Here is a 22,632-nt window from a genome sequence, read left to right on the forward strand (position 1 = left end):
AACCCTGGAACCTCCAGCAACCATTCCTGCCCCTGAGAAACCCATGTCTCTGTTATGGCTACAACATCATAGCACCAGGTACTGATCCATGCTCTAAGTTCATCACTTTTATTCTTGATACTCCTTGCGTTAAAGCAAACACACTTTAACTGATCCCTTGGTTCTTTCCCAGGAAAATCCTTCCCACTAGCTGGTCTACCTCTTGCTATTGACTCATCTGCAGCAACTCTCACCTCCGGTATACAGCTCAGGTTCCCACCCCCCTGCCATACTTGTTTAAACCCTCTCGAACTACTCGAGCAAACCTTCCACCCAGGACATTGGTCCCCTTCCAGTTCAGATGCAACCCGTCCTTCCCCAGAAGGCACCCCAATTATCTACATATCTGAATCCCTCCCTCCTACACCAGCTGCGCAGCCACGTATTAAGCTGCGCCCGCTTCCTGTTCCTCGTCTCACTATCTCGTGGCACTGATAGTAAACTAGAGAACACTACTCTGTTCGTCCTGCTTTGCAGCTTCCATCCTAACTCCCTGAAATCACTTTTTATATCCTCGATCCTTTTCCTGGCTATATCATTAGTGCCAGTATGTAACACGATTTCTGGCTGTTTGCCCTCCCCTTTTAGAACCTTATACACCCGATCGGAGACGTCCCGGACCCTGGCACCAGGGAGGCGACATACCTTCCGGGAATCCCGATCCTGACCACAAAATCTCCTATCGAATCCCCTAAATATCGAGTCCTCTACCACGAGTACTTTTCTATTCTGCCCCCTTCTCTTCTTTGCCAGAGTGTCAGGCTCAGTGGCAGAGAACTGACTGCTATGGCTTTCCTCTGGTAGGTCATCCCCCTATCTCAAACCAAAACGCACTTGTACCACACTACTCATTGAACCATGAATTAATTTCTCTCAACTTATTTTTCATATACTAATTTTTACATGGCTCAGGTAGTAATCACACGTTACTGCTTTTTGGGATTCTGCTTCTCAATTTAGTACTCAGCTCCTCATACTGACTATGTGCACTTTTTTATTTGTTCGGTCTATGTCAATGGTATTTACATGGACCACAAGGACTGGATCTTCCTCCTCCCACTAAGTTCCTCTCCAACCATGAACAAATATTCTGAACACTAACACAGCTTTCTGGACTCTTGGTCTTTGCTGTGAAAACACAATCAATCCCCTCACTATACTGTCTTCTACTTTGACCTCTTGTAACATAGTGCCATGGTCAGTTAACTCATCCATCCTGCATCCCTCGCTGTCATCCAGACAAGCTGAAAGTACCTCCAACCATGGGATAATTGTAAAGACTGAATGTCTGGTACACTGCGCTCTGGGTCCTCTTTACTTTCTCATTTACAGTCGCACCTTCCTTTTCCAGTGACACCGATTAAATCAGAAGTTTCTTTGCTAACGGATCTGAAAATCTTCTAATACACAGAATCCAAGTAACAATCTGTCTCCCTAACGTATTGTAATTAGTAGGTCAGCCTCAAACTCATAAACTCTGAAGTTGCCTGAGCTGCATTTTTACACTGCAAACGTGTTTGTCCTGGGTCACACTGGCATCCAGGATCAGCCACGTTCTGCTATCACTGCACACTATTTGCCCTACCATCTTTATTGTGTCTTTATTAAGTAATTAATTAGTTACATGATTAATTATTAAATTAATCTCTCCTCTCACTACTAATTAAGTGTGCTAACTGAAACCTTAGAATCCAATAAGCGCTACCACTTGAAAATGAGATATGTTCACTTGTTTCTTACTTTTTTTCTGCTATAGTCCCACAAATAATTATCAGTTTGGTAATTACAACCTGAATAAAAACAAGTTGCAGTGGTTTCTTTTTCAACACTTTTTCAGTCCCTAACAGTATTTACTTATCAACTAATTAGCTCATTACTTTTCTGTGATTGGACTGTTTGATTTTACTTCTCAAACCCAGTGTATTTGTCATCTTCTCTGCCACATGTATCACCTGTCAGTTCACTCCTCTCCCTGCAGTTAAGTAATGTAACTGTGTAATTCCTGCAGGTCTGTCTTGTCCCCGCAGTTAATTCTTCTGACTAGTCAGGTGGCAAGAGGGATCTTCTGCCTAGTTGTACATTAGGAGGAATCTTCTGGAAAATAGGGCAATAAGACATGTTAAACCAAGACAGGAGTGAATGCAAGGCTAGTAGCCCTTTAAATGTGCCATCGGTACCTGCTGCTGAGTCAGCTAGTGCTGTCATCAGTATCTTATTTCCTATTATCTACACTGGACTTATCTCCTGAGCTTAATTGCCAGCTGTTTGTATGATCACTTTTGGCTGCCTCCATGATACATAATCAGATGTGGCACCTTTTGTCCATTAATTAAATAAAGATGTGAATCTAGCTTTTTAAACCCCTAATTTTAAAAAGGTACGTCTCTGTTTAAACACTTGCCTTCTTTTAATAGAACAATCAATAACTTATCTGTTTATTTTCATTATTGTTGAAATGTAGTTTTTTTTCCTCTTTTAATTCAGAGAGTTAGTTGAAGAACTACATCCCTTAATGAAGGAAGCTCTTGAACGCCGACCAGAGGTTTGTTTTGAGACATTGCTTTCATATCATATTGATTAGAGTCTGAGTTTCTGATAAATTTGAATTTTTTAAGCATTCTGAATATTATGAACTCATGTTTAATCAGATTGAATATCATTCTTGAATTATTTCAGAAATAATAGGGATAAATGTAGTATAAGAAAATACAAGCTTAATCAGTATTTTGAACTTGAGAAATCTAAAAAATGAGGAGTGGGGTCAAGTGATAAATAATGGTTAGGTGCAGGTCAGCCTCTGATGCCCTGCTCTGCAGGGAGAAGAGTAGGTGAGCCTGGACTTCAATGGAGCTATTATTTGCTCTGAACTTCAGGCTCAGATTAGATTAGATTTCCTACAGTGTGGAAACGGGCCCTTCGGCCCAACAAGTCCACACCGACCCTCTGAAGAGCAACCCCACCCAGACCCATTCCCCTACATTTTACCCCTAACTAATCCATCTAACACTATGGGCAATTTAGCATGGCCAATTCACTTAACCTGCACATCTTTGGACTGTGGGAGGAAACTGGAGCACTCACAGGAAACCCCCACAGACACTGGGAGAATGTGCAAACTCCACACAGACAGTTGCCCGAGGTGGGAATTGATCCATGGTCCCTGGCGATGTGAGGCAGCAGTGCTAACCACTGAGCCACCATGCCGTCCATTGTCTAGATGGCTAGTATGTGGTTCAGAAGAATACCAAAAGTGAGAGCTCAGTCAGATTTTCTTGGGACCATCCTGTTTGCCCTGCCATTGGGAAGGTAGGGCAAGATAATGACAAACTACCACTGACCAGAATACAGTTCAGGATGAAGATCAGCAGACAATGAGCCAAGTTCCTGTCTTTAGTAAGAACACAGTGTGTTTATACTTCTTGACAGACACTGGAGTACCATTCATAATGCTGCTGGAACATTCACCAGGTGAGGAAATAGAAAACTGCCACAGTGGTTGTGGTCCCAAAAATAGAGAGCATTTTAAAAAGAATTCAAAGTTCTGTATTGTGCAATTTCACTAAACAATTATTCTACGATAGATAGAATTACTGAAACCATTTATTTAAATTTTAGATCCCACCATGAGACCAGTATATATTTAATGGCCATTACTGTGATCATCATTCTAGCAAAATGTTTCATGGGCAGAAAAATCAAAAGGAACAGACTCAGCTGGGTGATGAATTAAATTCCATCCCCATAACTACCTGACTCTAAACCTTAGCACCTTTCTGCTAAGAGAGGAAGTTTAAATGTTTCTTTGATTGCAGATAATAAATTAAATTGTAGAAGAACAGTTGTCTAGATGGCTAGTATGTGGTTCAGAATAATAACAAAAGTGAGAGTTCATCCAGATTTTCTTGGGACTATCCTGTTTGCCCTGTCCTTGGAAGGTAGGGCAAGGTAATGACAAACTACCACTGACGAGAATGTAGTTCAGGATGAAGATCAGCAGACAATGAGCCAAGTTCCTGCCTTTAGCATGGTAATAAGGGGGACAATCATAAGCAGGGTGAGGGTAACAAGGATGAAAATGAAAGGTAGAAAAGTATAAAACAGAAGTGAAAGGGAGAGAAAGTTAGGGCTGGCAGCAAATTGGGACATGGTATGATAAGAAATATGTAAAAATGTCAAAAAAAATGTATAGTGTTGTACTTGAACATACAGCACATCCATGAGAAAGTAGATGAGTTAACTCTGCAAATAGTTGTAAATAGGTGTGATGTGATTTTGTTACTGAGACCTGATTGCAGGGTTACTGAGGCTGGGAACTAAAGATCCAAGGGCATTCAGTCTTTAGGAAAATTAAAAAACACAGAAGCTCTGCTAATCTTCCTACCTAAGTGCATCTCATATTTTTATGCATTATATTCCATCTAGCAAGAGAATTAAAAATGAAAATGAGGTGGTGTGGCATTGTTAAAGAAAGATAAAATCAGTGCAGTAGCGAGAAAGGATATTGGTATAGAAAATCGAGATATGGAATTGGTCTTGATGAAGCTAATAGGCAACAAAGGCAGAAAACATTATTAGGATTTGTCTACAGGCCTTCAAACACGTGTGGTGAGGTAGGCAAAGGCATTAAACAGAAAATTAAAGATGCTACAGTAATCAAATGATAAGTTTAATCCATATATAGACTGGCCATACCAAATGAGCAATAATACTGTGGCAGATCAGCGTGTATATGGGATTTCATTTTAGATCAGTACAACGAGAAATCAACTTGGAGGCAGATTATTCCAGATTTGGTTTTGTTCAATGAGAAAGAGTTAATCTCTTATGAGAGATTCCTTTAGGAAAATGTAATCGTTACACAATAGAATTTTTCACTGGGGTAGAAAAACTTGATTGAGTTTTTTGAAGAAGTAACAAAGAGGATTGATGAGGGCAGAGCGCTAGATGTGATCTATATGGACTTCAGTAAGGCGTTCGACAAGGTTTCTCATGGGAGACTGATTAGCAAGATCTCATGGAATACTGGGAGAACTAGTCATTTGAACTGGCTCAAATGTAAAAGACAGAGGGTGGTGGTGGAGGGTTGTTTTTCAGACTGGAGGCCTGTGACCAGTGGAGTGCCACAAGGATCGGTGCTGGTTCCACTACTTTTTGTCATTTACATAAATGATTTGGATACGAGCATAAGAGGTACAGTGAGTAAGTTTGCAGATGACACCAAAATTGGAGGTGTAGTGGACAGCAAAGAGGGTTACCTCAGATTACAACAGGAGCTTGACCAGATGGGCCAATGGGCTGAGAAGTGACAGATGGAGTTTAATTCAGATAAATGCGAGGTGCTGCATTTTGGGAAAGCAAATCTTAGCAGGGCTTATACACTTAATGGTAAGGTCCTAGGAAGATTTACAAGGATGTTGCCAGGGTTGGAGGATTTGAGCTATAGTGAGAGGCTGAACAGGCTGGGGCTGTTTTCCCTGGAGCGTCGGAGGCTGAGGGGTGACCTTATAGAGGTTTACAAAATTATGAGGGGCATGGATAGGGTAAATAGACAAAGTCTTTTCCCTGGGACGGGGAGTCCAGAACTAGAGGGCATAGGTTTAGAGTGAGAAAGGAAAGATATAAAAGAGACCTAAGGGGCAACCTTTTCATACAGAGGGTGGTATGGGTATGGAATGAACTGCCAGAGGAAGTGGTGGAGGCTGGTACAATTGCAACATTTAAGAAGCATTTGGATGGGTATATGAATAGGAAGGGATTGGAGGGAAATGGGCTGGGTGCTGGCAGGTGGGACTAGATTGGGTTGGGATGTCTGGTCGGCATGGATAGGTTGGGCCGCAGGGTCTGTTAGGTAAAAACAATGACCTGCAGATGCTGGAAACCAGAGTCTAGATTAGAGTAGTGCTGGAAAAGCACAGCAGTTCAGGCAGCATCCGAGGAGCAGTAGAATCGACGTTTCGGGCAAAAGCCCTTCATCAGGAGTACAGGCAGATGCTGTATAATGAGGAAAAAATGTGAAGTTGTCAACTTCGGTAGGAAAAAACAGAATGGCAGAGTATTATTGAAATGATAGTTTGGGAGCTGTTGATGTACAAAGGACCTTGATGTCACTGTACACTAATCTCTGAAGGCAAGCAGACAGGAGCACCTAGCAATTCGGAAAATAAATCATATGATGGCCTTCATTGCAAGACAGTTTGAGTGCAGGACCAAAGAAGTCTGACTGCAGTTTTCAAGGCCTTGGTGATACCACACCTGGAGAATTGTGTACAGTTTTGGTCTCTTTACCTAAGGAAAGATATATTTGTCATAGAGGGAGTGCAGTGAAGGTTTGTCATATGAGGAGAGATGGGGTTGACTGTGCCTTTATTCACTGTAGTTTAAAATAATGAGAGGGGATTTTATTGACAGGCTTGGAAAGACTGGATGAAGGAGTGATGCTTCCCTTAGCCGGGAGGTCCAGACAAGGGGTCACGATGACAGATATGTCGCAGCATTTCAGACTGAGATGAGAAATTTCTGTACTAAGAGGGTGATGAACCTATGGAATTTCCTACCAGAGAAGGATGCGGAGACCACCAAGTCATGAGATATATTTGAGAAGAAATAGATAGCTTTCTAGAGGCTGAAGGAAGCAAGAGTATTAGGAGAGTGTGGGAGTATGACACTAAGATAAAGTATCAGCCACGATAACATTGGATGGCAGAGCAGGCTGAATGGACTATTCACCTATTTTTGTTGTTTGCAATTTAATTACAATTGCTCATGTTACAATCACACCATGTGACACTACCCACTGTTCACCAATTGTCATTCGTAAGTGAAAAAGTAATAACTCCTAAAATAAAGGCCAACATTCAACTTGCCTTCCCTCTGGCCCACTGAACCTGGTTGCTAGATTTTCATTTACTGTTACTTTCTGTAAATGTTAACTTGTTTTGCTTCACCTTTTCAGTCTCTGTAGATTTCTATTTTTCTATAATCTATTTTAGAACAAGAAACGTCGTGAACGTCGAGATTTATTACGACTACAACTATTGAGGATATTTGAACTTCTGGCTGATGCTGGCGTTATAAGTGACCAGTAAGTTTGCAATAAAATAGCTGAAGTAAAAAAATTGACAAAGTTTTCTAATATGAGTTAAATAATGGAGTCCTCAATCATTGATACATGATTGGTGCTCTTGAGATGCCAATCACAATCAGTAGGACTCAGATGTGGTTTGTAACAATGGAAGTGTATTGATGACATTTAGCATTGAAAGGAATAAAGAAGGAGATAGAGGGAGAATTCATTAAGGGTTATGTTACCAAGGAAGGTAGCAAAATAATATTATAAATGAGCTGTAAATATAAAGACAACCAGGTTGTTTTCTAACCAAAAGAAAAATTTGAAAAGCCAACTGGAAAATTCAGATGAACCTCTGATAACTGGCATTAACTGACTTACCTCAATTGAGGCACTCTTGTGCCTATCTGGAAACAACGATATCTTAACAATTTGTGCAGTTTCAGAAATCCAGCTACATATGTGTTTATCTGTTGCTAAGACATCTTGAGCTACCATGTAACATAAAGGCACACAATTGAAAGTGCTGACTACTGCACTGTGGGCCTACCTTCAGCCCCTTCCAAGTGTATCACAAAGCTGACCTATCAAATGCCATTGAGTAGCAAGCAAAATTGCTCACTTTACAATCACACCATGTGACACTTTATCACCTATCATAAGTGATAAAGTAATAACTCCTAAAATAAAGGCCAACATTCAACTTGCCTTCCCTCTGGACAACTGAACCTGGTTGCTAGCATTTTGTAATTTGTGCACTCAGATCCCCACATCCCTCTGTACTGCAGCTTTCTGCAGTCAGACTTCTTTGGTCCTGTACTCAAACTGTCTTGCATTGAAGGCCATCATACAATTTATCTTCCAAATTGTTGGATGCCCCTGCCTGTTTGCTCTCAGGCAGGCATTTATATTATATTTAAGTAATATAACATGTTTAAAAATAGCTTCTAACATTTTCCCTGTGACAGGTGACAAGGTAATTGGCATTAGTTCCCTGCTTTCTGTCTACATCGTCTTCCTTGCTAGCCTATCACTTTTTTTGTCTTTGTCTCATCATCCTTTAGAAATGCTACCAGTGTACAAGTATTATTAGAATTTTCCCAAAAACTGCAAGACATTTTACATCTGTTTTTCAGTTTTTTTTTGTTAATCTTTCAATACCCTTTAAATATAATTTCTGCTCCTACCATAGGTCCACATATTCAGATTTGCTCTTGGAGTGATGAATAATTATACAAATGAACTGACACCAGAAATCTGAGTATCATTTGAACATTACCATTCTGGCAAGATTTATAGAACTTTTTAATCAGTTTACATACAATTAAGCCAATAGATAACAATTAGCCCTATTGTGTTTAAATATAAATTGTTGAAAGCAAATGTCTTCAGTGTTCAACTGCATTAAATAAACCTCAGCTTTCTTTCTATTTACTAGTACTAATGGAGCTTTAGAACGAGATACTTTGGCACTGGGAGCCCTGTTCTTAGAGTATGTTGATTTAACCAGGATGCTATTGGAAGCAGAAAATGACAAAGATGTTGAAATTCTAAAAGACATACGAGCACATTTTAGTGCAATGGTAGCCAATTTGATCCAGTGTGTTCCAGGTAAAGTCATTCTACCTGTGCTATTGCTTTTCTAACTTGAGGCATGGTTGTTGATTTTTATTGTGCCCTTTTGGCAAGTTTTGTCCTGAAAGAATTTTCCAAAAGTAAATTTGTCTTTTATGCGGTACTTACTAATAAAAGGTCTTTAAATATGTCAAACAAACAAAACAGATTAACTTGCTAGCTTTACATTTTTGACAGAGAACTTTAACTATAGAGAGCACACAAATTTAATTTGGGGACTTGTTGCTCACCATTTTCTAGTCACTAATTCAACTGGTTAGAAAATTATTAACAATATGCATCCACAGTTACAAAGCTCATCCCTGGCAAGTTGGGCTTCTAAAGTCAGAAAATTATCTCTTATCTTTAAATGTAGCTACATATAAATTATAAACAGTTCTTAAACCAAGTGGGAATATAATACATTTTTGAAGGTGCTTGCATATTTTTAATCAATTCAAACATCTTTTCTCATGTTCTTCAAATAGAAAAATAGATTAGATGTATTTTAAATACTGTCTTATGTTACAATTATTAATATGTCCAAAACAATTTTGTTTGAGGTAGCACCACTGTGGTGCAAAATTGATGTTTCTACCATTTATATGAAGGAAAGGAAATGTATTTTTGCGCAGTTCTCTAAATTATTCATGTTTACATCTCTGACCATCAATCTATGTTGAATAAAATATAAGAAGGAGAATTAAATTAATTGAGCTTAAAGTCCAAGGTTACTGGAACTGTGTTTTGTGTATGTAAAGAGTTGGGGTGAAGGCAATTGAAGTAGACCTGACTTGTTAATTTGTGTTAATAAATGTTAGTTAGCAACCATTACTGTACATAAATGGTTGTAATGCTGGAAATATTTTGGATTTTTGTCCAATAAGACAAACTTTGGAAGCAGACTGTTCTGCACATGTTCAATTCCAATTTTACTTCGACTGTGTCAAGATCAGAGGTAGATTTGTTTAAAGTCAGTAAATGTACATTGGTGATATTCTTCCCATACTTGAGGGATAAAAAATATTCTTGGGGATAATGGTGTTGGATGATCACTTAATTGTATGTCGTTATTCAGACCATTATTTTACTTATTATTTGAAATCACTTGAAGTCCATTGAGTTTGCTGTGCTATTCCAGTTAGTCACCACAGTCTTATCTTTTAAATTCTTATGTTTGTTAATCCCAAATAAGTATCTGTTTTAAACACTCCAGTTGATTTTGAATGCAAGGGCGCCTATGAAAGCTAGTTCATCATTCTCTCCGTTCCGTGTGTGAAAACATTTTACTTTGATTCAATTTTTAAACATCTTTTCAAAAGTTTAATGCTGTGCCACAGAGGAAAGAAAACTCCTGTCAATCCTCTTCAATCCACAACACAATGTCCATTTGATGCAATTCTATAATTGGATAACATTTGCTGGATAAACCTGAATGTGCAAAGAATTACACTGACTACCAATTTAGGATTGTCAGTTGGGCTTGCAGTGTGGTTATACTTGTGTGTACCGGAAGCTATATGTATTAACACACAGTGCCCTGTTCTTTGCAGACAGAAAGAACAAGTAAATGCATGGCTCTTGTTTCAACTCAACATAAATAGGTGACAGCCTGGTTCATTGACTGGTTCATTTTTCAGTATAATCCCTGACAATTAGAGTCAACCTGCCTGGTTTAAAATTTCTGATGACACAGAAGTAACCTTTTATTTACCTGCTCCTGCAATCCTACATGTGGCTTCTGCCAATTAATAGAGACTTATCATTTTTTACTTCTTCTGTAGTACATCACCGTCGATTCCTATTCCCACAACAGAGTTTACGTCATCATCTTTTCATCTTGTTCAGCCAGTGGGCAGGGCCTTTTAGTGTCATGTTTACTCCTCTGGATCGTTATAGTGACAGAAACCATCAAATTACAAGATACCAGTATTGTGCTTTGAAGGTATGTTTTCATTGTCTGATTGGTTCCACATTGCATTTTCTTGACTTGAAGAGAACAAAAGTTAAATAGAATTGATTGGTACTTCAAGTAATATTTTGCAAAGTTATGTTTCTTCCCAGTGTGAGATTTCTTCGAAAGTAAACTTATGTTTATACAATGACCTTTATTAGCTTTGACTTTGAATTCATTATTTTAAAAAAGATATTTTCTAGCTGTCAACTTTGAAATGAATGTATAATAAACAACTTCTATTTGAGTGAATTTTTCTGTGGTCACTGTTGCTGACAGAAATTATCAAAATTGTCGGTCTCAACAGTGGCAAAACACATTTGTAGCTCTGCAAAAATGGCTCACAGGGAACTCACCCTGATTGTCCTGTCACAATCTGGTAGTGTGTAATTTGGACTATTTGCCTGGTAGTTACCCAGTTATTTACACTGATTTAATTAGAGATGTGCCTGGTAGGCATGAAATATTCTTTTAATAGAATTATGGAATCCCTATGATGTTGAAAGAGGCCATTTGGCCTGTCAAGTCTATGCTGATCCTCCAAAGACCATTTCACTATCCGTGTGACTCTGCAGTTACCATGTCTAATCCACCTAGCCTGCACATCTCTGGTCACTACAGGGCAATTTAGCATGGCCAATCCATCTAACTTGCAATCTTTGGACTGTGGAAGAAACCGGAGCACCCAGAAGAAACTCACGCAGTCACTGGGAGAATGTGCAAATTCCACACAGTCACCAAACATTAGAATTGAACTGGGGATCCCTGGTGCTGTGAGGCAGCCATGCCACCCCTTGTTCAGGAGCATTGCCCCTTAAATCAGAAAAAAATGTCAGATTGTTAGGTCTGCTCATCTCTCCTTACCCATCTCTATCTTCCACTCTATACAACAAATATTAGACATTTTCAGGTTTCTAACATCTAAAGGATTTACTCAAATGATTAGTGAACAGTAGAAACATTGGGCTGAATCAGCAGGTATCAAGTATCAAATCTGTTTCCCAACCCAAACCCACCAACTTCCAGTTTCAACTAAGGCTGAAGTTGGGCTGGTGAGCAGTTTGCTGCTTTTTCCAGTTTTGGGCTTTTCCTGCTCCTTGGATCCTGTCTGACTTGTTGTGCTTTTCCAGCACCACTCTGATCTAAACTCTGGTTTCTAGCATCTGCAGTCCTCACTTTTGCCTTGTGGATTCATAGTCATCATTATAGTTTCCCCTAATGATATGGCTTCAATTATTCACCACCCCTTCTCCTCCAGACCCCCAAGATTGGCAACACACCTGATCGATGCACCTCCTTCCCAGAGGTACACAAGTTGGCATCATCGTTCTCTCCACTCCCTCAGGCCCCCCCCCCCCCCCCCCCAAACTTCCTTCCTCAGTATCACCTCCCCCAAGCCAGTGCAGATTTACCAGTTGCTGTGGCCTTCGATGATCAGTTGCTTACCTGACTAAAGGTACAGCCTTTCAATCAAGGTGGTCTCCAGGCAGGAAACTAACTGGTAATGTTAATAACATGCTAATGGAAGTAAGGTTATTTAGAATTCGAAGAAATCCTAAAATGCAATTATCCCTATAACTTTTTCACCAAAACAATATCTGCAGGTCAAGCCAGTAATGCAAAATGCTGCCCATTGTGTCAATTAGTATAATGGTAATAAAGTTATGAAATGTTTCATCATCAATTTAGTGCTATTCAGAATTTTAAATGCATTAATCCTAGAGCAGTATATCATAATGTTTGCACACAAATTAGCCAGAAATATAAAAATAAATGGTGAGTCCTTCTACAAGTATGAAGAAAGCAAGACAGCAGCTAAACATTGCTCTCATAGAGAATGAGACTAAGAATTAATAATGGAAAACAAAGAAATTACATAATTTCTTTTCAAGTCTACCCCCATGACAAATGGTGCAATTTGAATAAATGAAAATCTGGAATTAAATTAATAGCAGCCATTTAACCAGTTGTCAGAAAAATACATTTGGTTTATTTTCACTAACAGCCTTTAGGAAAGGATAGAAACCTTGTCTGGTCTATGTGTGACTCTAGAGCCATGATAATGTAGTTAGCTCTTAGCTGTCCACTGAAGTGGCATAGCAAGTCAATCAATTCAAGTGGCAATTAGGGATGAATAATGAATGCTGGCTGAGCCAGTGATGTCCATATCCCATGAACAAATAAAAAAATTAGGGAAAAAAAAATACTCAAGCTAATTGGACTAAAGGTTCGAAAATTCCCCTGAACTTGTTCATCTGCATTGTAATATCTTACAAGAAATGGATTCAGTGCAATGATTTCAATCTTTCAAAATTCCCTTGATTCTGGAAAACCACAAATGTAATACTTGTATTCAAGAAAAGAAACAGAATGCAGGAAAGTACAGATCCGTTAGCCTAATAAATGTAATTGGAAAAGTGTAGGAATCCATTATTCATGAAGCAGTAGGACATTTAGAAAATCATAATGCAATCAAGCAGAGTCAACACAAAAATAAAATTTGCTGGAGAAACTCAAGCAGTATGTGTGAGGAGAAAGCAGAGTTAATGTTTCAAGTCTGGTGACTCTTCATCAGAACTTACTATATTTTTCTCACCTGAAAAAGAGTTATGGGTGGGGCCCCGAGTAGGATTGGAACAATGAATGTTCCATGTACCCTTCAAAGAAACAGGCATAACTTGTACCCATGCCGAAACCCATGGTCACACCTTTGATCTGAAGAAAGGGAAAGAAGTTGTTCAAGGTTAGGATGAACTTGGCCAGGTGAAGGAGTGTGATGGTGGATGGGGATAGCCTTTTTATTGGGAAGAAGCAGAGAGCCCTAAGACCATTCCGATGGGGAATGGATGGGTAGAGGGATTGTAGAGTCTATGGTGCAGAAGAAGCAGCTGGTGCCCATCAACTGGAAATTTTGAAACCAAAATAAAACAAGAGGAATTTTGGATTTAAGTAGAAAAAGCCTGGATATGGGGAGAAACTATTGAGTCAAGGTTGGAAAAGATAAGTTCTGTGGGGCAGGAACAGGCAGAAACAATGGGCCTGCCAGAGCAATCCTTTTTGTGGATTTTGGAAAGAAGGTAGAAGCTGGCTGTACAGGATTGGGAAATTGTGAGCTGGGATGCTGTGGGGGGAAATTCCCAGATGAGATAAGGTTGCTGACAGCCATAAACACAATGGCCTGATGCACAATGATAAGCGTCATGATCTGGGGAAGATGAGAGGAGGTGGCCAAGAGCTGGCACTTAGCCTCTGCGATGCAGGGGTCAGTACGCCAGACAACAACAGTTCCACCCTTATCAACCTGTTTCCATATTTCATCAGTTAATATCAGTGTCATTCAAAATCATTTCCACTGGCTAATGACTGATGGTAAGTGTCCATGATTAAGCAACCGATTGCACTTTCCTCATGTTGGACATTTCCAAAGTCACACTACCAAACAAGCATACATCCAGTACCAGAACAGTGTAAGATGTGCTGAAAGCTCAATTAGCTGGTACAAAATTGAATAAATGGAGTCCCTACCTAGTTATATAACAAGTCCTGACTGGGATTTCTGGATTTCCAGTATTTAAGAGGACTAAACAAACATACTGAAAATCCTGAAAAAGTGAAATAAAAAAATAAAATATTGGAAATACAGAGCAGCTTAGACGCTATCCATGGAGAAAGAAAGTGAGTTCATTTTTTAAACTAATGACCTTCTCAGATTATCAACATAACACATCTTGCTCCCTCTGCACAGATGTTGCCTAACCTGCTACGTATTTCCAGCATTTTTTGTTTTTATCACTAATTCAATTTCAAAACCTTGCCTTTGGCTACGTACACCTATTACATGCTGGTGACCACACATCCTCACTGGACCACAACTCCTTTCAAACCTCTGTGTATCTATGAATGAAATGTGTACGGTCTTCACAGCCTCATTAACACTTGGTGCTCAATATGACTTATGCTGACTGATTTACTTCAACTTTATTTCTTTGTGTTTACCCAAAATTAAATATATCAATCTCGGTCTTGACAATTGCGAGATATCATTTTGTGTGAACAGAGTTTAATTTTACCATTTCACTGTGAGTCAAAACTATTCTCCTTAATTTCGCTCCCAAAAGGCAAATCTTTAACTTTAAAATTGTACCAACTCAATCTGCACATTCTGTCTGACTGAGGCTATGTGCCTCTGAAATATAACTTCCTTGTTTTTATTTTTCTGGGAATATTTTATGCCTTCCACTGGAGTTAAAACAAGAGGCCAACAGAACCCCAAAAATTTCTAAGATCTAATTGTTAACATAAAGCTTAAACTTCTTTTGATAAGTAACTTGTAGTTGAGCTTAACTTATTTGATTAATTGTTTCTTGCTTTTTCCTCACATTTCTTAGGCAATGTCAGCTGTACTGTGTTGTGGCCCAGTGTTTGATAATGTAGGTCTCTCTCCTGATGGCTACCTTTATAAATGGCTGGACAATATTTTGGCATGTCATGATCTGCGGGTAAGGAAATTGAGGTAACTTCTTAGCATTAATGGTTTCACCATTTAACATCCTTCACACTTGGATAGTCATTATTTCTCCACGGTCTGATTCAATATTTAGTTATGCACAAGAGACGTTAACACCCTATATTGAAAATAGTTGAATGCTAACAAGCACATTTACTAATATATACTCCACACATTTAATCTTCTTGTGATGTTGGCACAGTAATTAACCTGATTCCAAGAAATGCATCTCAGAACCTTAAAACGTCATAAGTCAAGACTTTGGATCAATCATTCGATTGTCAAGGAATTGAAGGGTTATGGGGTGCAGACGGATAAATCAGGAAGAAACTGTAACCAGGTCAGCTATGAGCCTATTAAATAATGGAGCAAGCTTTCTGGGCAGAATGGCCTGTCACTGCTTCTAAGTCTTATGTTTCCCATGTAACTTTATACAGACAGATGTGATTGCTGAAAATTGACACAAATGAGTTTTTGAATAGTTTACACAGAATTCCAAAGCTGAATATAGAAAATATTTTGTCAAATATTTTATGAGTGTCAAATAAATTTAATCACTTTTTCTATAGAGTATTTCTGAGGGTTTTGGATGTAAATTTGCTAGTGATATTGTATAATAATATTGAAGCAGCAAATTGAATCCTAACAAGACATGGGACTATTGCACTGTGGGGAGATATATCCAATTGTACATGTAGTGGTAAAATATACCTATTTAAATAGGCCTGTTAAGATTAAGATTTTGAATTGGTATTAATTCTTGGGTGGAATTTACCTCACTCACCCCCATCTATGGGAGTAATTAGGAAATGATTAATGTGGAGTGGGGGGGAGGGGTGTGGGGGGGTGAGCGCGGCGATGAATTGATGCAGAGTCATAGAATCAGGAGGAAAAGCAGGGAATAGAGTGCCCATTGCCTGCCCAATTCCCTACTAATTAATTCAGTATAGGAAAGATTAAGGTTACCTTCCTGTCGATGCCACTTGAAATCTTAAATGACTGTTCAATGCCACATAGAGGCCGCGTCTATACCTGATAGACTCCCAGGGAGATTAGCCGGATGTGGCCCATTTAAAGGGGTCACCAACTGAGGTGCCTCTTCCCTGACCTCACCAACATCTGCTTCCCTGCACCAGAGTCTCTTTAGGCAAGCCAAATCCCGCATTACTTCATTCCAAACATTCATTCAGCACTTGTATTTCTGGGCCTGCTGCAGTACCAGCAATGGCCATTCCTCCTCCTGATTGATTCGTAGATCTTAGAGGTAAGATCTTCACCTTTAAAGGCAAGGAATCCTTGATGACTGGTAATTATCTGCCTAAATATCATTGAATTTTTTTCAGGGCTTTCAAAAATAGCCATGATAGAGTTGCTTCAGCTTTCCAGCTGGCGGACAGGCCCCCTCCCACCAAAACTATTCATTTTAGCCCTTTGAATCCACTGTTAACAGTGAAAGCTTCATGATAATAGGTAGTTTATTATGAAATATCATCTGAATGTAATTGAAGTATTCGTCACATATATATTGAAAGTTGCAAAAGAAAAATCCGAAATGTTTTACCTTTAAAAGGTAATTTTAATGCAACTTTTCAAATTTACCTGGAATTCATTAATGTTTATTTGAAATAATAAATTGCTCTCATGGAGAAATTGCATAGCATATATGTTTTAGAAAGGAAACATTGAGACATCTGCGTAATCGACTGGTTTATAAAGCGTTATTTATTTATTTATATGAATATAAACCTGAAAGTTACACCATGCCATTATATCATACAAACACTATATATGTATCAAATTCCTAAGCCCCTTATTCTATGAAGATGCTGAACTATTCAGATTAGCAAAAAAAACTTGATATAAGCAGTTTAGTCATTTACATAATAATGCATAAGATGTGTAACTTTTGGCCACATTGACATTTCTAAATCTTCTTTTGATATTACAGGTCCACCAGCTTGGCTGTGAAGTTGTGATATTACTGCTGGAGCTAAATCCAGACCAAGTAAACCTTTTTAATTGGGCTGTAGATCGTTGCTATACAGGATCTCACCAGTTGGCATCAGGGTGTTTCAAAGCCATTGCTACTGTATGTGGAAGCAGGTAATCAACTTCAGATAGCTAGGTACTCTTCAGTAGGTACAATCCAAGCAATCAGTTCTTGTAATTGTAATTTTTTTAACACAAAAACATAGAATATATGAGCAAGAGTAGGCAATTTGGCTCTTCAAGTTTGGTGCACTATTCAGTATGATCACACTGATCATCCAATTCAGTACCAGTTTAGGCAGTGCAGATTGAATGTTGGCCCTTATTTCAAGTTGGTTGGAGTATATGAGTAGGGAAGTCATCATCTGTACAAGGTGCTGGTGAGACCACATCTGGAGTACTGTATGCGCTTCTGGTCCCTTTATTTTAAAAAATACATTATTTCATTAGAGGCAGTTTAGAACAGGTTCACAAGGATGGTTCCTGGTATAGAGGGATGCCTTATAAGCAAAAGTTAAACAGTTGGGACTCTACTCACTGGAATTTAGAAGAATGAGCGGTGATCTCATTGAATCATATAGGATTCTTCAGGTACTTGGCAAATCTGTGAAGATGTAACTAGTAGAGTGGATAAGGGGAACCAGTGGATTTTTCAGCCTTGAGAGTATGTTCAAATATCAGCAAGTATCCTTACAATGAGTAGTGAAATATTTTTATTTTTATTCTTAGGAACTATCCGTGTGATATTGTGACACTGTTGAACCTGGTGCTCTTTAAAGCTTCTGATACAGACAGAGATATTTACGAAATATCAATGCAGCTGTTACAGGTACAAAATAACCCATGTGAAATCTAGTGGAGTCTAACTATGAATACTTAAACAAGGACCAAAACTTTACCAACAAGGGGTAATGCCGTGTTGTTAGTACGAAGGGTGGGTCCCCATCCCACACAAGCAGAATATGGGACCACTGTGGCACATTTCCCAGGCAGCACCCCTCTTACCTGGCTGCATTTGGGCCTGCCACCCTTGTTAGGATGGCAGGCTGGCTATCCATGTTGCCATCCCATTCAGTTAACTCAACAGCATAATTGCAGTGGATTTATAATGTTGTGTTTTATACCAGAAATAGGTAGGCAGACCCCAGCAACCCTTCCTTTGGTGGTGTCTGGTGCTGCATGGCAGGAGGAGGTTTTGTACAAAAGGGCTGCTTCCTTGGAGAACAGAATCTTCAGTTCAGATGATCTCCTGGTAAAGCTGCTGGTCAACTGTCTCCATAACAACTGATTGCCTCCATATATGGCGGGTGACCAGTCTGCTACCAGCAAAACATGAGAGGCTTAGAAAATGGCTGTAACTGAGCCTTTCTTGATTGAATGCTCCCAACTCTGCTCCTCAAACTTTTACCAGATCTTCTGTCTCCCATCCAGAGTGTGGCCACCAGGTGACTATCTTTTGACAAGTTTCCTCATGGACCCACTGTGTACTGGGTCAGCCTGTACAAAAGTCATGCCACTATAAAAATGAAATATGATAGAGTAGATAATTGATTTGCTGAAACTGTACTTTCAATGCTTGGTATGTTATGAAGGAGCCCTGCAGCACTCAGCAGATGTGTACATGGCATACTGCAACCCAAATGCATTGCAGTGTGGCTTGCCATAACCTTCCTAATGGCAATTAGGGATAAACAGTAAACGCTAGACTTGCTAATGACTGTCACATTCCATGGCTCCCTTGGCATCATGTTCAGCTTGCATGATGACTTCAGTCTGGGTTTTCAGAACAGCGCCAGATTTTTGGTGGCTTCTGCTTGTGTTGCATGTCTGTCCAACTCTACTCCAATGCTTGTGTCTGTAAGTGCACTAATCTAATTGACCACCACTGCTAAGCTGGAAAACGTGGCCTGTAGGCTCTACACAATCCATTAAAGAGATCATTTGAGGCCTCAACTGCAAAATGACCCATGCAACCTATTCCTCCAGTGAACTGAAATAAAACAAAAAAATCTGGAATTTGAAAACAAAAATAGAAGTGCTGGAGAAATGAAGGGTCACTTGGCTCAAAACGTTAACTCTGTTTCTGTCTCTGCAGATGATGGGAGACCTGCTGAGTTTCTCCAGCACCTTCTGTTTTTGTTTTCTCCAGTGAGCAATTATCCATACTATGCCATTGTTCCCTTTAGTGGCTTCAGGCCATATTGTGATTTGTGTTTCACCACATACAGAATTTGCCTCTAAGGCAAACTTCATAGTAATGCCAAGTCAGTATCTGAACAACAATAAGAGTGATTTTATTTTGTTATTCTCTGTCTTCCTGCTTTTCTACTTCTTACTTTTCCAACAAGTGATAACGCCCTGGTCCCAATCCCACACAAGCAGAATATGGGACCACTGTGGCACATTTCCCAGGCAGCACCTCCTTTCCTGGCTGTAGTGTTAGAAAAGCTTGCAGCATGCTCCCCTTCACACGCTCACCTCTCCTTTTGTGCCATAATTCACTGTTCTAACACAGGTTCCCTCAAGTATTTGCAATCTTCTTCAACCAGAATGCACTTCCAATTTAACTAATGCAAGCTAAATTTAAGTAAAACTATCTTTTCATGAACCTGAGCCCTCCACTGATGCAGATAGCCACTCAACATTGCACACACTGCTGGTTTCATACAGCATTCATGCAAATTCACGTGCAGCGGAAAGTTGTTGCGCAGCCTACAGCAGAAATAATGAGCCATTGTTAATTGTGCAGTAGCATTCACGGACCCTGTTTCGATTCTAATTTAGCCAGTCCCATCCTAAAGCCTGATCTTCAACCCCCAACGTGGCACTTTCCATCGAGGATTGACAGATGATCTAAATACTGTACGATGAATCCAGAACTCTCATTAATCTATTTATTGTTATGTGCATCTTGTTGGAGTTCATTATAACAGCTGATTTCATTATCTATTTTTGTTCTCAGATTTTGGAAGCAAAATTATTCCTGTATTCCAAAAAGGTGGCTGAACAAAAACCTGATAGTATTCTGTTTGGAACGCATGGACCATTACCTCACCTATATTCGGTATCATTGTCTCAACTGTCAAATGAATTAGCAAGGATGTATCCTGAGCTTACACTTCCTATGTTTTCAGGTATTCTCTAATTATTCATTTATGGTTTATTTTTCTCTTCTGGTGAATAATAAGTACAAGAGGAAATATGCAGCTTTTATTGGGAAAACTCAACTGGTCTGGCAACATCTGTGTAGAAAAATCAGAGTTAATGTTTTGAGTGCAGAGGCTCTTCTTCAGGTGCTTTGGACCCGAAACAATAACTCTGCTTTCTTTCCACTGATGCTGACAGATTTCATGAGTTTTCCCAGTAATTTCTGTTTTTGTTTCTGATTTCCAGCATCTGCAACTTTAATGCAGTGTTTATTGTTTATGCAATATAAATCCAGTAAAAATTAGCCACGCGTGAAACGTTTTTAATAGTATTCTTGCTGTATTTTTCAAACATTTAATCACTAAGTGAATGGGCTGTTTCTTGATGAGCAGGCTCTGTAGGCAGAAGAGTTTCTGTGTGGAGTCCATGAACTTTGGCTTTTGTTGCATAATGCAGAGATTTGACTCCATTATGGCATCATTTTAATATTACACCTGAACAGAAGACAGTTTTGACAGCCTTGGCTACCAGTTGGTTGGAGGAGAGCGCTCCACAGACCCTACTGGAACAACTGGGAACATGATGATGTCCAATTCCCTGGAGATTGTGGAGGAAAGCACTCAGCTTGTCCTGAGGCTGTCCTCCACCTCCCTTCACTTGTTAGGTTCCCTTAAATCTAGAAATTTCCATCTAACCACTGTTAAATTATCAAAGTACGTTCAATAAGAAGTGATCAGCCTCTTTAAGATACTTAAATGGCTAATCTGCCTCTCGGAGGTGCATGCCACCCCTTGTCCTAACCTTGTAAACTCTCAAAGTAGCTAGGATGGAGGCACATTTGGTAAGGTTTGTAGTATCTCTCCTGACCCAAACACTGGTTTTTGAGAAGTAAAATTAATCACATAATCCCTGCAGTATGGAAGTAGGCTACTCTGTCCATCAAGTCTACATCAACCAGCATCTCCAAACAGCATCCCACCCAGACCTACCCCATATCCCTGTAACCTATGGCTAATCTACCTAGTCTGCACATCCCTAAATGTGCTAAATTACCATAGTGGACAATTTAGAATGGCCAATCCACCTAACCTGCACATCTTTGGACTGTGGGAGGAAACCAGAGCACCCAGAGGAAATCCATGCAGATGCTGGAAGAATGTACGAACTCCACACAGACAGTTGCCTGAAGGCGGAATGAAACCTAGGTCCCTGGTGCTAACCACTGAGCCACCATACTGCCCACCATGCCGAACTATTAAGTCTCAATAGTTTGTACATCCAGCTGTTGAACCCACAGAAAGTTTTGCAAATGACACATTATAAGTAATGTGTTTTTAATCTTTATGTGGAGGTATTAAATGGAAGAAATTCAAGAAAACAGTTTTTGACTGAGGTCTAATATCAATGAATTTTCAGTTTACCTCAAAGGCTTAGAAATACAATAACTGTTAAGAGCACTTAAGAGCAAAGCAGTATTTCTTGAAAAATATGGCCTCCTTATTTTTATGTATGGGGTCTGGAGGAGCTGAAGGCTTCTCTTAATCTTAGATTTAAGATTATAGCTTATGCTGCTCCAAGACACACTCACCACTCCAACCACCTCCTTCTGTGAGATGCAGTATCAAACCCTGGTCAGCACACTGACCTGCATGCCTAGATGTGCACGAATTTCTGTAACGCAGCCATAATTCACTGTTTCTGCACATGAAGCGAAGATATGTTAATGAAAGCTGACAATTAGCATGCACCATGTATGAGTCAGAAATTGACTGATACCTATTGGGTGAGTTGCCTTATAAGGAGAGTCTGGATAGGCTAGGCTTGTATCCATTTGATTTTGTATGACTAAGAGGTGTTTTGATTGAAAAATTGTGTGGCGACGTGACAGGATTTATATGGAAAGAATGTTTCCTGTGGTGGGAAAATATGGAACTATAGGTCACTGCTTAAAAATGAAAGGTCACCCATTTAAGACAGAGATAAGGAGGAAGGTTTTTAGTCAAGGGTCATGAATCATTGGAACTCACTTCCTCAAAAAGCAATAAGAGGCAGAATATTCGAATATTTTGAAAGACAACGGTAGGTAGATCCTTGACAAGCAAAGGGTTGGAAGGTTGTTGAGTTAGGCAGGAATGAAGAGTTGAGGTTAAAATCAGGTCAGCCATGTTGTTATTGCATGGTAGAGCAAGGACCGAGTGGCATCCTGTTACTCCTAATTCATATATTCATAGGTTTTCCTCTGGAAATCTACTGTTTTGATGTGTTTAAAGATAGGCACATACTACACACAAAGGTACTGATGGCAGAGATAGATGT

At 39.4% G+C, this 22,632-nt stretch overlaps 1 protein-coding gene across 1 annotated transcript in view; it reads left to right on the forward strand.

The window, feature by feature from the left end:
- LOC122551062 (protein furry homolog) overlaps positions 1-22,632 on the forward strand; it is a 286,326-nt gene that overhangs the window by 191,405 nt on the left and 72,289 nt on the right. Inside the window, exons 24-31 of the mRNA XM_043692704.1 lie at positions 2,524-2,581; positions 7,029-7,120; positions 8,544-8,716; positions 10,504-10,664; positions 15,062-15,172; positions 17,129-17,283; positions 17,899-17,998; positions 20,132-20,311. Of these exons, the coding sequence (XP_043548639.1) occupies positions 2,524-2,581; positions 7,029-7,120; positions 8,544-8,716; positions 10,504-10,664; positions 15,062-15,172; positions 17,129-17,283; positions 17,899-17,998; positions 20,132-20,311 (1,030 nt within the window). The remainder of the gene's footprint in view (positions 1-2,523; positions 2,582-7,028; positions 7,121-8,543; positions 8,717-10,503; positions 10,665-15,061; positions 15,173-17,128; positions 17,284-17,898; positions 17,999-20,131; positions 20,312-22,632) is intronic.

The sequence above is a fragment of the Chiloscyllium plagiosum genome, chromosome 6, assembly GCF_004010195.1.
Source record: "Chiloscyllium plagiosum isolate BGI_BamShark_2017 chromosome 6, ASM401019v2, whole genome shotgun sequence".
NCBI lineage: Eukaryota > Metazoa > Chordata > Chondrichthyes > Orectolobiformes > Hemiscylliidae > Chiloscyllium > Chiloscyllium plagiosum.